Source organism: Euprymna scolopes, chromosome 8 (assembly GCF_053919585.1).
Source record: "Euprymna scolopes isolate OS-2025 chromosome 8, ASM5391958v1, whole genome shotgun sequence".
In the NCBI taxonomy this organism is placed as follows: domain Eukaryota; kingdom Metazoa; phylum Mollusca; class Cephalopoda; order Sepiida; family Sepiolidae; genus Euprymna; species Euprymna scolopes.
The window spans coordinates 162,157,540-162,174,229 of NC_136489.1; the positions used below are offsets into that span (position 1 = coordinate 162,157,540).

A 16,690-nucleotide genomic window follows, 5' to 3' on the forward strand; every position below is an offset into this window, starting at 1 on the left:
TCAACATTGTAAGATTGATGTGCATATTGCTTTGCAAAAGGACATCTCATTAATTCACTATTTCTAATTCAATGATTGCTTTATTTTGTTAATTCTATTTTAAATACATAGAATTTTGTGTGAAAAGAGTCTTCATGTTTGTTTTCAATTAATTTACTTCTTGAAGTAAGATTCTTGGTTTCTTCACGGACTCCACTAATATTTGAAAATTTGACAAGATAGATTTTGTAAAGTTGTGTTGGCAATAGAAAAGTATCTTTTTTTTTTTTTTTTTATAATTTCTGTCAGTCGTGCACATTTGCAAAAACTATGCAACTAATCAAAAGCTATTGCACTTAGTTTACTTTCTAACCTAGATGTCTTCAAGTCCAACGTAAACAAATTCCTGATGAACCGCCCCCTTAAGTAGACATTTTTATTAAACCCCCACACTAACATGCAATAACCCTTATTCCTGAGTGGCTTCCGGGCCTTGACAAGTGGTGATCACCTTGTAAAAAAAAAGCTCATTTTCAAAAGGTCCAATTAGTTGTTCACTTTAAAAATAAAATATTGACAAATTGCAAATAATATCAAAATAAATTTTATTAAACAGAGGTGTTCGTAGTTAAAATGGTGCTTCTACAGAATTGGGACGAGATTTTGTAGTCGATAAATGGAATTTTCAGATAAAAAACAAAAGTTTCAACTGATTTTTTTTGTCAATTCAATGGTAGCTTCCAAATTATGCAGTCGAAATTACCTGAATATTTCTGAATTATTTAAAAAAAAAAAAACCCCAAAAAACTTTAATCGTGTTAGCAGGTGAAAAATTGCCGCCATCTTGTTTTTATAAAATGAACCGAAATGAAACCATAAACAAGGGGAGTAACTCAATTTTTAATGAGACTAACGCAAAACAAATAATAAAATAAACATAACATTTATACAGTGTTTCTGAGTCTGGGTTTCATTTAAGATTTTTTCAGAATTGTTTAAAATAAAAATAACTATTCGCCTAAAAATTAAATAACGTCAAAATAAAATATATACAAGTTTTTTTTTTGCAACTGTTGAATTGCCTCCCTTGTGACTCTCCTGTGTCTTACATAAGCATACATGATCGCATTCTTCAAATTCTATTTTCTTTAATAAAAAATTTTCTTCCGGATCGATTTTCGTAATTTTTGGATATAATCATCTTAAAAGTACGGGGAATACATAGATAACGTTGTTTTCATGTGAAATTCAATATTACGATTTCTGAAATCTTGTCCCAATAGTGTAGAAGCGCCGTTAAAACATTTTGGTTCTTGTCCAGAATTCACCATGTTAAAACAAAAATAAAGAAAAATCTGTGTGATGTATGTATCTGTGACGAAAATATCACTTAAATTGATCAAATAGTTTTATTTTTAAACAAGAAAATCAAATTTTATGAGTAACAGAAGAATAACTGTCTGCCATTTTGAAAAGAATCTTTACAAAAAAAAAAAAAAAAAAAAAGAAAAGAAAACAAAGATAACTGTACAATAATTCAAACTTGGAATGGAAAACTTATGTTGTAATGTCTACAAATTTCCATTACCACTTAAAAAAATATTCTTTTTGGTACTTGTACACTTTAATCAAGAAATTAAAAAACAAAAATATTGAAAAAAAAAAAAAAAAAAAATACTTGATCAAATTAAGTGAAATTTTTTTTCTGGAGAACTTCATTCTATAACGGATACGTTGTAGAATGAAGTTCTCCAGAAGTAATCTTATTTCAATATTTTTAAATGTCTTGATTAAACTGTACAAATACTTTTTATTTTTTTTATAAAAATAAAATCAGTCGATCAATTTACGTGATTTTGGGAATATGATATTTTCGTTGCAGGTATGTACATGATATAGATTTTTCTTTTTTAGAGGAATAATTTTGAATAAGAACCAATATTTTTTAAATTGACAAATGAAAACGGAATCATGAGATTGAAATAAAAACAAACAAATAAACAAACATGAATAAAAACTGAGGATTAGTCTGACACAATATTTTTTTTGATTTTCCTTTAAAAGTTTAATATTTATCGACTTTACTATGAAACTCGTCACGTTTAAGATGTCTGTTAGATTGCTCACCTGAGATACACCTGCTCGAGCTTGATGAGCTTTTTTCTGGTCACCCCAGTTACCTGTAGCCAAGGAGTATTTCAAGCCATCAGTGATGATTCTTGTTTTGATGGCAAGCTCCAAGTTGAAATCTTTCCCTCTGTCAATGTATTTCTGGGCATAAAGCCGCACTTCTTTCATCAAGTTTCGGAATAATCTGAGGAAAAAAAAAAAAAAAAAAAAAAAAAATGTAAGCAAAATTTATTATCATCTTACGTTTCCAAATTTTTGAAACGAAAACGAATAATTTGTATCATTCCATGTTTTAGATATAATTGCTACGTTTCAGTCGATGTAACCACCAGCCTTGTTTAAATACATCTTGCTGAACTTGAGAATCTTTATCCATCCATCTATTTATTGTGGACGATTATCCTCATCTTCCTTAGATGTTGTTTCTCACACAACGTTTCGCCTAACCATTCCTCCGGCCTTCGTCAGGTGGTTAACCGCGACGGGATGGAAATGCTGAATCTCCTAACTGCATCCACAGCAATTATTGCGCTCCATAGTTGTTTTCGCCTCACCACGTCTTGGCCAGCTAAGCCTCTGGCCGGCTTTGGATGGGATTGAAACCGCTATCTTCAGACAGTGCTCACCGTGGTTAATCGCCTAATCAGAGGAATAGTTGGCCGAAACGTCGCGAAACAACTAGATGATGAGAATAATAGTCCGCAACAAATAAAAATTAATAAATAATACAAATTACTCATTTCAATACAAATTCAAATTAATTAAACAATTGAGAATCTTTGATTTAATCCACTGGGGTAGTTCGATTTCATTCTGTCAGGCATGAGTAGAAGTCTTAAATAATTCATAATTTTATGATGAGTATCACCTGTATATTTGGAGATTCCAACATTAACCTTCAGAAGATTGTCACTCAAAACTAATAACACTTTATCTGTTGCATCATGGATTAAGAATTGCCAGTTTAAGAAGCTGTAAAGGTTGGAATTGGAAAATAAAATAAGAAAAAAATAAAGAAGCAAAAGCTGTGAAAAGTTGGATTACATGGTATGATAGGTGTTAGAATGAACACCATGTCTAAGGATATGTGACGACAGTTTCAAGACGAGTTCTTTTTCAATGAACTCATAGTTAACAGAATTCTCATGGACTAAAAAGAGTAATAAAAATTTCTTAGAACATTTGACAAATATTTATTTGCTTAAAAACATGTTAGTAAATATTTAAAAGGTTTCTTTTTCCATTACAAAAATGTTTTCTTGTCTCCAAAGTAAGAAACAAAACTATTTTATGGAAATCTTCCAGTCACAATGACAACAAAAGTATTTTTATGCGTCACTGCTAAGTTAGACATGCTACAACAGTAAATGTTTTGTGAAGTGCAGTTTCAACAAGACTCAGTTTAACCAATTTTATAAAAAAAAACTCAAGAGAGCGGACACCTCCACGATATCCTTGCCAGAAATAAACTGGTGCATAACAGCATCTGACCACGATATTTCTGATGAATGTTACAACTGACTGTTTCGACACCATTCAGACAATTTCAAGCTTTATTTTATTCAAAAATATTCCAGAATAGCATCTCATCAGACAGTTATTAAAAAAAAAACTGAATAGATTTCGATCTTGTTATTTACGATACCAAGCAGTTGAATTGAATCCACATGTTTTTGTTTAATTATTTTCCGATAGCCATGGAATTTTGTATGTGTGTGTGTTTAATGGAAATTGCCCCAGACACGGCATGCAGTCACATAATGAAAAGAGATAAAAAAAATACTTCAAGATCAGAAACTAACCAACAACAACAAGTGCTAGATGGATAGATTTTATCGACTAAAAAGAATAGATTTTTATAAAAGAACTCAAGAGAGCAGACATCACCAGAATATCCTCGCCAGAAATAAACTGATGGATAACAGCATCCAAACCGTAAGCGCTACCATAGAAGACACAGTTTATACGAAACCTTTCATCAGATGCTGGTTCATGTCTGAACACTCTGGAATTAGAATATCCAGTTTCATGGTTGCATAGAATATTTGGAGTAGTTGATACAAGGTTTTCTGAACCAATGTTTGTTACAAATATTTATATAGGTTTTTTTTTTTTTTTTTTTTTAAATAGGTGCCAAACTTAAATTGACAACTTTATTTTCTTTAATTGCAGATTTGGCAACCATTGGTTATTTTGAGTTCAAATTGGTTTGGCAATTCATCATTAAGAAACTGTCACTGGAGCAACGTTTTAAAATTCTGCAAATTTATTTTATTTATATTTAATGAACAAATAATTTACATTTCATGAACAAATGATTTCATGAAATGAACCTGTCAACTGGTCACCTTGTTCCTGCGATTTAACTCCATTAGATTATTTTCTTTAGGGATAAGTAAAGTTCCATCTCTACGCTAATAAACCAGACATAATAGACCATTTGAAGACAACATTTGACATGTTATTACCGAAATACAGCCTAAATTGGACTGCTAGATTATGCCATATATGCAGATTGTATTTAAATTATAAATGCCAAAAATTAATCTTTTGAATAAACCGCATATTATAATAAAAATATTTTTCTGCAACTTATTTTGATTTAAAGTTTACCGCTTCTAGAAAAAAAAATCTAAACAAACAAAAAGAAAAAAAAAAAGAAAAAAAAATGCCCTTTATTATCACTAGAGTGAAAAAAAAAAATCCAGTTATTTTTAAATATTCTCATTCAACCAGTCGAGTAGGCATTCTGGTTCAAGTTTCTGCAGACGCACGTTATCTGATGACTGGTCTTCACAAATTGCAGCTCATACATTGAAGCATCAGAAAACAACACATTTTTTATTGCATAGAGATGCAAGTTACACATCAGACTACTTGGTCCATGACACCTAGTTGTTTTTTATTGAAAAGTTTACAACTCCAAAGAAAATTTACCATTTTGGGCTTAGAGGGCTTATCTTGTTGGCCATTGTAGCGCTGGAGGTTAAATTCAAAATAGTTTTTCTGTAATTTCTCAACATTTTGCAGAAAAATAAATATACTAACCCTCTGAATAAGAAAGCTAAAAGAGGTCCAGCAAGATCTAGACGTTTGTTTCCATAGTGATCTCGATCATCTACTTCTCGTCTGCCCAAAGCAGCCAGGAGCAATCTGTGTACCATGTATCTGAAAAAGAAAAAAAACGAAAAAAAAAAACATTCATATATCATTGAACGGTTAAAAAAAACATTCATATATCATTGAACAATTAAAAAAAAAACAACAAAAAAATACATTGATTCATCATCGAACGGTTAAACCCCCCCCCCCAAAAAAAAAACATTCATTTATCATTGAATGATTCTAAAAAAAAAAAAAAAAAAAAAATCAAAGAATGTTGGACATTCATGAATGTAACTTAGTAAAACAACAAGCTGAGCATGCAGCCACCCCTCCTCCAGAGTGAAAAATTTACTTTCACCATGACTAATGCTTGTGCAAAATATTAAAAAAATTCAAGACATGGTTATTGAGAAAAGTGCGATCAAACAAACGGGAGTGAATTACTAGATCCAATCCCCCCCTTTGTCAGGGGACCAAAAAAAGAAAAGTGTATTTGTACGAAAAATATTGTTGAATTTGTTTGTAACACCAAAGAGGGGCCACATCAGATCAGTAGGGTCGATGTGACGTTTTTGTTAAAGGTGATAATCAATCCCGGGCGAACACCGGTTACAAAAAAAAAAAAAATATTTTTTTTTGTTAATATTTTTATGTATCAAAATCTTGTTGAGATACCATACGGTCGGGGGATAGAAGTGGCGGTCGCCTGCTGAACTTCAAAGCGAAAGATCACTTAAAACAATAATAAATGCTTTAGCCAAAATGGACAGAATGATAACTTCAAAAAATAAACATACGTTTTGTTTCAAATCGAGCGACGGTGACAAATTCCGAATCAAAGCTTTGAAATGTCGGTCGGCTTGAAATGTGTTGGTTGGCAGGTGAAATGTCGGATCGTTTTTGATCCGAGAAACACACACACACACGTAATTGTTGGCCTCACAAAATATATTTGTGACAAGATCAAAACAAAAGATAAATGAATTCTTTGGAGTTAAAATTTAACACACGCATTTGTCGGCTTCAAAGAATGTTTTTTTCGAATCAAATATTGAATGATTCGGTGACTATGATAAAGCCATTTGAAATTTAGATCAAGAGATTTTTTGGTTTTCCATAACATATTTTGTCGGGATGTTGACAGAACAAATAAATTCAAAGGGGAAAGAATATCAAACGGATATTTTTAAATAGATGAAAGCTGGTGATCTATTACAAGCTAAACAATAATATTTCCTCTGATTATCAGTTGATAATATGAAAAAAACCATTATAAAGAAGGCGGGGTCAGACAAGTTGGGGAGGAGTCAATTTGATTTTGGAAATTGGGGGCGGAAAAATAATACCTGCCACAGGCCAAATTGACTAGTGAGAAGGAATCAGGTGGATTGTTATCCATCAATTTGATTGGTCGAAGACGAACATAGGCGTCGTCATTATTCAAGGGTTTTACTATATAAGATCTGTAAAACTCGATTTAATCAGACTCGGCAGAGAGATAGATAGGAGCAGAGTTAGAAGAAGAGAGAAGACAGAGATAAAGGTCTCGGTAGAGGACTCCAGCCACCCAACTTCTCTCTCCCCCCCTCGCTGGTCGCCAGAGAGCTCAATTTGCAACTTAATAGAATCCAGAGGACCTAGGAAGAGACCAGCCAGAACACCTTAACGATAATTACAACGGTCCGCGACTCCGACCGAGTATTTCAACAAGAAGTTCATTCACAAATCTAATTGCTTGCTTCCATTTAATCCTCAATTGTACATATGTCTGTAGATAATCATTTATGAATTTCCTAAATACATTATATATCAACCAACCTCCGGAGTTTGTTTGCTGATGTGCTGTTGTTCCATGTAATTTTAATTCTTTTTACTTGCCACTTGTGATCCCGTTCCCGTCAACGACCACCCAGTCAACAGGACGACCAACTAGACGATCAAGAAGAACAGGCCTTGAGGACCGTGCAACTGAGAAGAGTCCTCCAACGCCTAGACGAGGACTCACTGGGTGACGCAACGTACCAACGGTTGGCAGATCTGGTTGCCCAGTCGACATAATTAATTACCCGGTGACTAGGATAGTCATAATTGGGCATTGACCCAGGGTTAAGATCATAACTGGGCCGCGATCAGAGGTTCAAGGTCGTGTAAGACCACGTGTCAAGGTCACAGTTAAAATGGTACTTGTACAGTTTAATCAAGACATTAAAAATGAAAATATCGAAAAAAAAGGTTATATTGTAAATTTCCGGAATTTCATCAAGTTTTTTTTTTTTTTTTTTTTTTTTTTTTTTACAGCGAAAAAACAGTTTATGATACTGAACAAAAGGTTTGATTTTTAGGAAGAAAAGCTAGTATTAAAGATGAGGAGAAAGTGTTGGTGCTTTAAATTGAGTTATCTCCCTGTGGTATGTCCAAAAAAATTGAAAGATGGCTGACTTCAACGCACTCTCAGAAAAATGTTTCTCCGCTGTAAAAAAAAAACTACTTGATCAAATTAAGTGAATTGTTTTTTTTTTTTTTGGGAGATCTTCAGTTGAAAACGGATACGTACAATATCACCTTTTATCGATCTTTTCATTTTTGTAATGTCTTGATTAAACTGTACAAGTACCATTTAAATGATTGTGAATTTCATGAAGAATTTCATAGATGAGATAATCATGTTTTAGAGCCACCCTGTGTAAGCAAAAAAGGTTTCTTACTGAGACGAAAAAAAAAAAAAAAAGTTTTAAATGCAATTCATCTTGATCATCTTAATGACTCACCCTAAGAAATAAGCTTTCTTTGTTTCACAAAAATCACTGACACCAACGTGAGGTAACATTTCTTTTTGCAAGATTTCCCTTGCGTATTTGATACGTTTCTCTTTCGTTACACCAGGACGAGCACCACGAGAACCAATAAAATTCAACGCAACATTTTGTTCTTGGATCACAAAAGCTTCATCCAATGAAGGCTTTACCTGAAAATAAAATAAAAGGAAAAATTATTAATTTAAAACAATGACACAATGAGACATCAAACAAATCAAATATTTTTTTTTTTATTGCAATCCTTTGAGATGAGTAATTTGTATATTTATTTATTAGCGAGCTATTATCCTCATCTCCATAGTGAAACAACAACAGCAACAACTATGTTTCAGCCACCTATTCTTTTAGCCTTCGTCAGGTGGTTAATCGTGACAGGATAGAAATGCTGAGTCTTGTAACTGTATCCTCAGTAATTACTGCCTTCCATAGTTGTTGTAGTCTCATCATGTTTTGGCCAACTAATCCTCTGACCTGCTTTGGGTAGGATTGAAACTGCTATCTTCAGACAATGCTCACCTGGAATGGTTGGTCGATTGTTTTTGTTTTACGGTATATCAACCCTTTTCAGGTTATTTAATGCCGAATCAAAAGATTTTGAAGAAAAATATTTTTAATAGAATATATTTGTTGTTTTCACGTTAGTTTCTATTTAACCCATAGTTGGGACCCTAACAGGTACTACGACTCTGGGTCAGAGTGGACATGGGAGCAATGGTAATTAAAGGGTGGCTCCACACTTCCCGAAGCCCGCAAGCTGGGGCTTCACCATTGGATATAGTTTAAGGTCATATCCAGGACCGCTCACCTGGAACCGTAAAGATTCAACGCCTCTATCCACTGCACCACGGGCCCTGAAGTCAGCCGAAATGTGGTGAATAAGCAGCAACTATGAAGATGAGGATAACGGTCCGCAAATAAATAAATAAAATCTTGAAGAATGAGAACCAATCGTTTCAAATTATTGTTTTAGAAAAAAACAAGTTTGATTTTTTATTTAATGGTATAATAATTAAATTGTATATTATTTGATTTTTAATCGAAAATAATATATTTATATTGAATTTAAAAATAACTCACAAGAAAACGTTAGATATACGTATTTCAAGTTTTAAAGGAAGTTCTGTCCCCGTGGGGCGCACAGATATTCGAAACAGAAGGTTATACGTTTCTGAATTTTTATGATAAGGATCGATAATTTGTATCATTTGTTTGATTTGGACTATTGTTCTCATCGTGATTATTTTGTTCACAACGTTTCGGTTGATGTAATTTCTGACGTTTCTGTTAAGCTTGGAAATCTGCAGATAATTTCAAATGAAACAAAGTTTGATTTAATGGCACGATATTTGAACTGCGTGTCTTCATTTGTTTTTAACAGAGAATACTTTTGTACAATTGAATTCTCACAATGATGTAAAATATCTTTATGAAAAATAAATATTTGAATTGAAATAAGTTTAGTAAATAAACTATATAAAAAAACACTTTGTTAGGAGTTACTGTAATATGATGGAAGTCTTAACTTCATTGATAAATGTAAAATGTTCAAAAAGTGATGGGCAAAAACTGCGCCACAAATGGTTTTATAAAAACAAAATTGTTTCAATAAATTGCTATTTCGGTACTCCTGCAGTATTTTACCCACCGATTTCACGATCTTAGCCGAGCGTTGATCGACATCCGTCGGAAAACGCCGGAACATGGCGAGCGGTACGATACTCTATCAGCCAATCAGGGCGCTTCAAACGAACGCGCAGCAGACGAATAATTTTCATTGAAATTACACACATAGCGTTTCATTTCAGTTATTTTATTGTTCAAAGTAAAAATACACAGCCTTTCATTTCAGCTATTTAATTTAGCGATAAAAAAAAACCCAAAAAACCGGGAGCTGTTGGAAACATATTTATGCGAATTTATGTGGAGACAAAAATTTGGACACAACCCTTTTGTCTCCATAATAAATCAAATCGCGGAAGGCTACCCGGTTTGGGAAGGAGCTTCTTTCCACATCCTCTGAAAACCCTTTGCTCCCTACTTTGCCTCTCTACAGTCAGTAGAAAATCTTCCAGTCGGAACTAAAGATAAACAGTAATTGTTGTGTCCCCCCCCCCCTACAAACATTACTGAAAAAAAAAACAAAAAAAAACATTGTTGTTACTGTTTAATAACGTTTTGTTAAAAACAAACAACAAAAAAAAAAACATTGAAGTGTTTATTACTGTTGCTTACCCCCCCCCCCCCAAAAAAAAAGCTATCGGAAAACAAAATGAACCAAAAAAAAAAAAAAAAAAAATATTCAACAAAATAAATTTATTTTACTTTACAAAAACTTACGGTAAGTGTTTGTGATTTATTTTATCCAAATTTTTTGTATTAATTTTATCCATTTTGTTGTGTGTGTGTAATATCTTTTCCTTGTAATGTTGTTGCTATTCACATACTTTTAGCGTTCTTGCACCGTAGCTCCGAATTCTCGGCTTTCGTCGGCGTTAACGCCGAAAGCGTTCGTCAACGCTCGGCTAAGATCGTGAAATCGGTGGGTAAAATACTGCAGGAGTACCGCTATTTCTAACAAACAAGCATATTCAAGGAAATGTGGTGGAAACAGTTATTCAGATTTTAAGTTGATTAACATTAATATTATTAGCAAGAAGATTAAACAAAAACACAACATAAATATTTAATGATTTTTCTTTTTAATCTATATATCTAGAAAAGTGAAAACGTGTGTGTATGTGTACACTTCCCTACCAAATAACTCTGTCAGTTTTCAGTCTGCAGACTCGAGATTTGACATACAAGGTATTAAGATTTGGGAAAATCTTTTTAATCGGTTTTCGGACAGAAATTTGGCTGTAAAGGGGTCAAAGTTCAACGATTTGAGCTTTGAGAACTCTACCAAACTCCCCCGACAATTTTGGGTATAAACAATTGAAATTTTAGATATAGGTACCTTGGACATGGATCTAATTTAATAACTTTATTTGAGCCCAAAACAATAAATGTTAAGTGGTCATAATAAGGGTCGAAGTTAAAAAAATTCAACCTCTGTGGTCTACCAAATTACTCAGACAATTTATGGTCTAAACATTTTAAATTTTACATAAAGGGTATTCAGAGATAGGGCAAGCTTTTTAAATCGGTTTGGGTCGAAAATTTGAGCTATCAATGTATGTATGTATGTATGTATGTATGTCTGCCTAAAATTTTCGACAGAGGCAACGGATTTTCACAAGATCAGTATTGTTTTGAAGCTTGACCCTTCAGACGACAAATACAGAAAAATTGGCTAAAAACATTAATTTCTTCACCCTCAACTGGGCACTTTTCTACAGGGAGGGATCGCTTTTTTCACCAATATTTTTTAAAGTAATCCCCTCTTTTCGATTATCTAGCCTTAATTTAAACCTACGTCACTTCCGGTTTGGCGATGGACATAACGGCAATGAAGTCACTTTTTTTTCACATTCTTTTCCTCCTTTGCGGTATGGGTTCGAGCTTGCCTTCCTACTACCACTTTTTTTTTTTTTTTTTGCTCAACACACACCTCCAAACACCCGGGTAACGCCTGGCACCCATGCTAGTATTAGAATAAGAGATAAATTTTGTTGACATTTTCGCATAGAATATTTTCCATTTGAATAAAAAAGAAAAAGGGAAGAATACATAATGAAAATTCTGGTCGATTTCAGTTAGATTTTCATCAAGATTTCTTGTTCAAAAAGAGCACCATTCTTACCATTTCCATCATTTCTGGATCGTCAAAGTCATAAATAATGTGTTCCAAAATGTCTCTGTCAGATACAAAGCCCAACGCTCTGAAGACAATAATGATGGGGATTTCTTGTTTGATGTAGGGTAGAATAGCAATAATCTTTTGCCCAATAGCACTTTTCTTCACACCCTGAATAAAATGAAAACAATTGCATTTCAAATTAACATACTAGGAATACAAAAAAACAAATTACAAAAAACTAGAACAAATCAGGAAAAAAAAAGAAATTGTAATCTATAAAATGGAGAATTATTCCTACACATCTTTGTGTATAATATTTTTTTTTATACAGTACTATAACACCAATATTGATTTGTGTTATACAAAACATAAAAATTGTATTTGATTAATTAATATATTTAATCCTCATCAATATTTTATTTTTTTATCTTCTTCTATAATAGAAATCTCACCTGTCTGTAAGTGTGTGTGTATGTGTTCGTTTGTCCACTAAAAACTTTTGTCATCAGCATCCTACAGGTACGAACGCAGTATTGTTAAAAAGAGTGATCTCTCAGATTCATAATATAAAAAAAAAACTGGAAAAAAATCGTCAAGTATTTTGTGTAGAAATGCCGTTCTGTTTGAAGGGAGGGTCAGATAAAAAACTTGCTTTCGACGCGGTTTGCAAACCGCGCATGTGCGAACCGTCATTACATTCTTTTATTTTAAATAGCTAAATTTGTGACTTTATAACATCTGCACATCGATAAGGCATTTGCTTATTAAGCTAGGCAAGTTCGTGCCTGGCACGCATTATGTTTTTTTTCTTTGCTTACAAAATTTTGCTTTTGATTTCGCTTCTGCCCCCCCCCCCCCCGTCACAATTTTAAATGCAGGAAAGCCTTCTACTAATAGTTTCTTCCTTTGAAATGCCACACTTTGTAATTCCCTTCCTGTTTCCTACTTTCTTGACTATACTGACATGCAGGTTTAAATATAATGTGAACAAACATCTTGCTACTCAATTCCCCCCACACAACACCCTGTTAGACATGATTCCAAATAGTAGCTCCTTTACAACCTAGTGACAATACGCCTGTTTTGGAGGTGAACAAAAAATCTGCACTGTGTGCATAAAAAAAAGCAAACTAGAAACTACCAACCATATTTAAGAGAATAAGAAAGAAAGGAGGGTAGAAAATGCCTATAATGCAATCGTCTGCAATGAAAGTATGTATGGCGTTAAAAATAAATAAAAGAGATAAGATCTTACTGTTCCTCCTCTTGCCATCATGTTTACCCACAAAGTACTTGTAGGACGGGAAGAATGTTCCAAGCAGGATCGGATTTCTGTTTTGTAAGCATATTTAGAGTCTTTCTGTTGAAATACATACACTGAAAAAAAAAAAAAATGAATGCTGTGAAATGGTTTTTCAGTTGGAAAAGTTTAACTCTTGTAAATTAGACTTTTTTTTTTATTCTTTGAAAAATGCTGCAAATAACTAATCAAATAAAAAAATAAACGAAAGCAACAACAGCATTATTTTATTTTTAAAACGAATTGATAAGAAAAAGACATCAGTTATTCAGTTGAAAAAAAAAAAAATGAAGATAGGATGGAAAATTTTGAAGATGTAAGGGAGAAGAGCAGAGAAAATATGATCAGATATTTATTTTTGGTTCAAGTCTCAAGGGTTTCTGTTGTGGTCCCATTTAGGGGGTCACAATATTAAGGTGAAGGACCCTGGTGTTCACTGCAAGCAGTTAAACTACGCGTGTGCTCTTTTGCTCACTGGCAGAAATGTCTGGCTTAAATCCATACTATCATGGATACAAGTGTCAACTATCCCAGAAGAGTTTCTTACTAACTCAATCCCACGTTATAATTTAAGGAGACTAAAAAGTGGATCTGGGATTTATTTTCGGCATCCATGTAACTCTTGCTTTCCTTATTTTGTCCTTTAGTCCTCACATTCATGAGCGATGTTTCTGGCCTTTGCCAAAGTAGGAAACAATTGCTGTTTTCTGGATCAAAATCTATTCCATCTAACACTTATCATTGGCAAGTTTTGGACCTTGAATTAGGGTAACAGGGGGTAATAGACACCAGGGGGCAATAGGCCCCATTACTTGAGGGATTTTTTTTTTTTTTTTTTTTTATAAAATTTTCACCCCAAACAAGGCACAGTGCCACTTTGAAGCAGGGGGCTACTATTAGGGAATTAATTAGCGGGGTCATTATGAAGGGAGAAGAGTAGAAAGATGTTTGTTAACATTACACTTGAACTTCTGCATATCATTGCAGTTGGGAAAGCAGAATCCCGGAAGGGAGTTCCAAAGACCCGCAGTTCTGGGGAAGAAACTATTGGAGTAAAAGGCTTTCTTGCACCTAGGGATCTCCACTGTAAAGGGATGAGACTTAGTAGCTTGTCGGGTTTGTCGGGGGTAGTTACGTCGGGGAGGTACAAGTGTTTGCAGTTCGTCAGAGCATTCACCATTAAAGTATTTGTAGAACAGGCAGAGGGATGCAACATCTCATCGATGGGACAGAGGTTGAAGCCCAGATGACAGTTCAGGACCTATCAGGTTTGCGACTCTTTTTTGAACCCTGTCCAGGAGCGAGAGACAAGCAGCAGATGCACCAGCCCAGATGTGACAACAATACTCCATACATGGGCGAATGGTTGCCTTATAGAGGTATAGGATACTGGCAGGCGTAAGTAGTTTTCTAGCACGGTAGAGGGAGCCAACCTTCCTTGCAGCAGCCTTGGCAATGCTCTCAATGTATCTATTCCAGTTCATATTCCCTGTAAACGTTAGGCCGAGGAGTTTAAAAGAAGTACTTTCAGGCAATGTGTTCTTGGCCATTGCTATTGGTGGTAGAGAAGGTTTCTTGTAGTTATTGAAGGAAACAAGCTTAGTCTTAGCAGCATTGAATGAGACCAACCATTTTTGTCCCCATTCCACTACGGATTGGAGGTCATCCTCTAAGAGCGCTCTTTTCCACTACTTATAAAACTTGGGGCAACAAGTCCAACTAGTTTTTGAGTTTAAGCCAATCAGAAGCCTCTATTTCAGTTGCTTCATTCAAGAGAGTTAAATTTATTTGGTTGGCATTCAAATTAATTTGATTGGCATTCAAATTTATTTGGTTGGCATTACCATTTATTTGATTGGCATTCAAATTTATTTGGTTGGCATTCAAATTTATTTGGTTGGCATTCAAATTTATTTGATTGGCATTCAAATTTATTTGATTGGCATTCAAATTTATTTGATTGGCATTCAAATTTATTTGGTTGGCATTACCATTTATTTGATTGGCATTACCATTTATTTGATTGGCATTCAAATTTATTTGATTGGCATTCAAATTTATTTGCTTGGCATTCAAATTTATTTGGTTGGCATTACCATTTATTTGATTGGCATTCAAATTTATTTGATTGGCATTACCATTTATTTGATTGGCATTACCATTTATTTGCTTGGCATTCAAATTTATTTGGTTGGCATTACCATTTATTTGATTGGCATTACCATTTATTTGATTGGCATTCAAATTTATCTGATTGGCATTACCATTTATTTGATTGGCATTCAAATTTATTTGGTTGGCATTACCATTTATTTGATTGGCATTCAAATTTATTTGATTGGCATTACCATTTATTTGCTTGGCATTCAAATTTATTTGATTGGCATTACCATTTATTTGATTGGTATTCAAATTTATTTGATTGGCATTCAAATTTATTTGATTGGCATTCAAATTTATTTGGTTGGCATTACCATTTATTTGCTTGGCATTCAAATTTATTTGATTGGCATTACTATTTATTTGATTGGCATTACTATTTATTTGGTTGGCATTACCATTTATTTGATTGGCATTACCATTTATTTGATTGGCATTACCATTTATTTGATTGGCATTACCATTTATTTGATTGGCATTCAAATTTATTTGCTTGGCATTCAAATTTATTTGATTGGCATTCAAATTTATTTGATTGGCATTACCATTTATTTGATTGGCATTACCATTTATTTGATTGGCATTACCATTTATTTGATTGGCATTCAAATTTATTTGATTGGCATTCAAATTTATTTGGTTGGCATTACCATTTATTTGATTGGCATTCAAATTTATTTGATTGGCATTACCATTTATTTGCTTGGCATTACCATTTATTTGATTGGCATTACCATTTATTTGCTTGGCATTCAAATTTATTTGGTTGGCATTACCATTTATTTGATTGGCATTCAAATTTATTTGATTGGCATTCAAATTTATTTGCTTCGCATTCAAATTTATTTGGTTGGCATTACCATTTATTTGATTGGCATTCAAATTTATTTGATTGGCATTACCATTTATTTGCTTGGCATTCAAATTTATTTGATTGGCATTCAAATTTATTTGATTGGCATTCAAATTTATTTGATTGGCATTCAAATTTATTTGGTTGGCATTCAAATTTATTTGATTGGCATTCAAATTTATTTGATTGGCATTCAAATTTATTTGATTGGCATTCAAATTTATTTGATTGGCATTCAAATTTATTTGATTAGCATTCAAATTTATTTGATTGGCATTCAAATTTATTTGATTGGCATTCAAATTTATTTGATTGGCATTCAAATTTATTTGATTGGCATTCAAATTTATTTGATTAGCATTCAAATTTATTTGATTGGCATTCAAATATGATAAATTTGCCTATTGTTTATACTTGGTGCTTAATGCCCCCACATTTTAAGTTTTCATAGAATGGTGCGGACCTACAAGAAAAAGGAAAGTTGTGGGCGAGTGAACTTCAGCAGCAGTCAGGCGATGAATGACGCATATAACGCAGTCATGAATGGACATATGTCTGCTAACCGAGCATCAAAACAATTTGGTGTGAACAAGAAATCGTTGCTTCGC

The 16,690-nt window shown here is 33.3% G+C and overlaps 1 protein-coding gene across 1 annotated transcript in view; it reads right to left on the reverse strand.

Moving 5' to 3' along the window:
* The window catches only part of LOC145284009 (DNA-directed RNA polymerase II subunit RPB2), an 83,203-nt gene that overhangs the window by 37,806 nt on the left and 28,707 nt on the right, over nucleotides 1–16,690 (reverse strand). The window contains exons 5-9 of the mRNA XM_080133100.1: nucleotides 13,025–13,146; nucleotides 11,773–11,937; nucleotides 7,983–8,179; nucleotides 5,158–5,277; nucleotides 2,107–2,293 (exon numbers count right to left, since the gene is read on the reverse strand). Coding sequence (XP_079989226.1) covers nucleotides 2,107–2,293; nucleotides 5,158–5,277; nucleotides 7,983–8,179; nucleotides 11,773–11,937; nucleotides 13,025–13,146 — 791 coding nt within the window. The remainder of the gene's footprint in view (nucleotides 1–2,106; nucleotides 2,294–5,157; nucleotides 5,278–7,982; nucleotides 8,180–11,772; nucleotides 11,938–13,024; nucleotides 13,147–16,690) is intronic.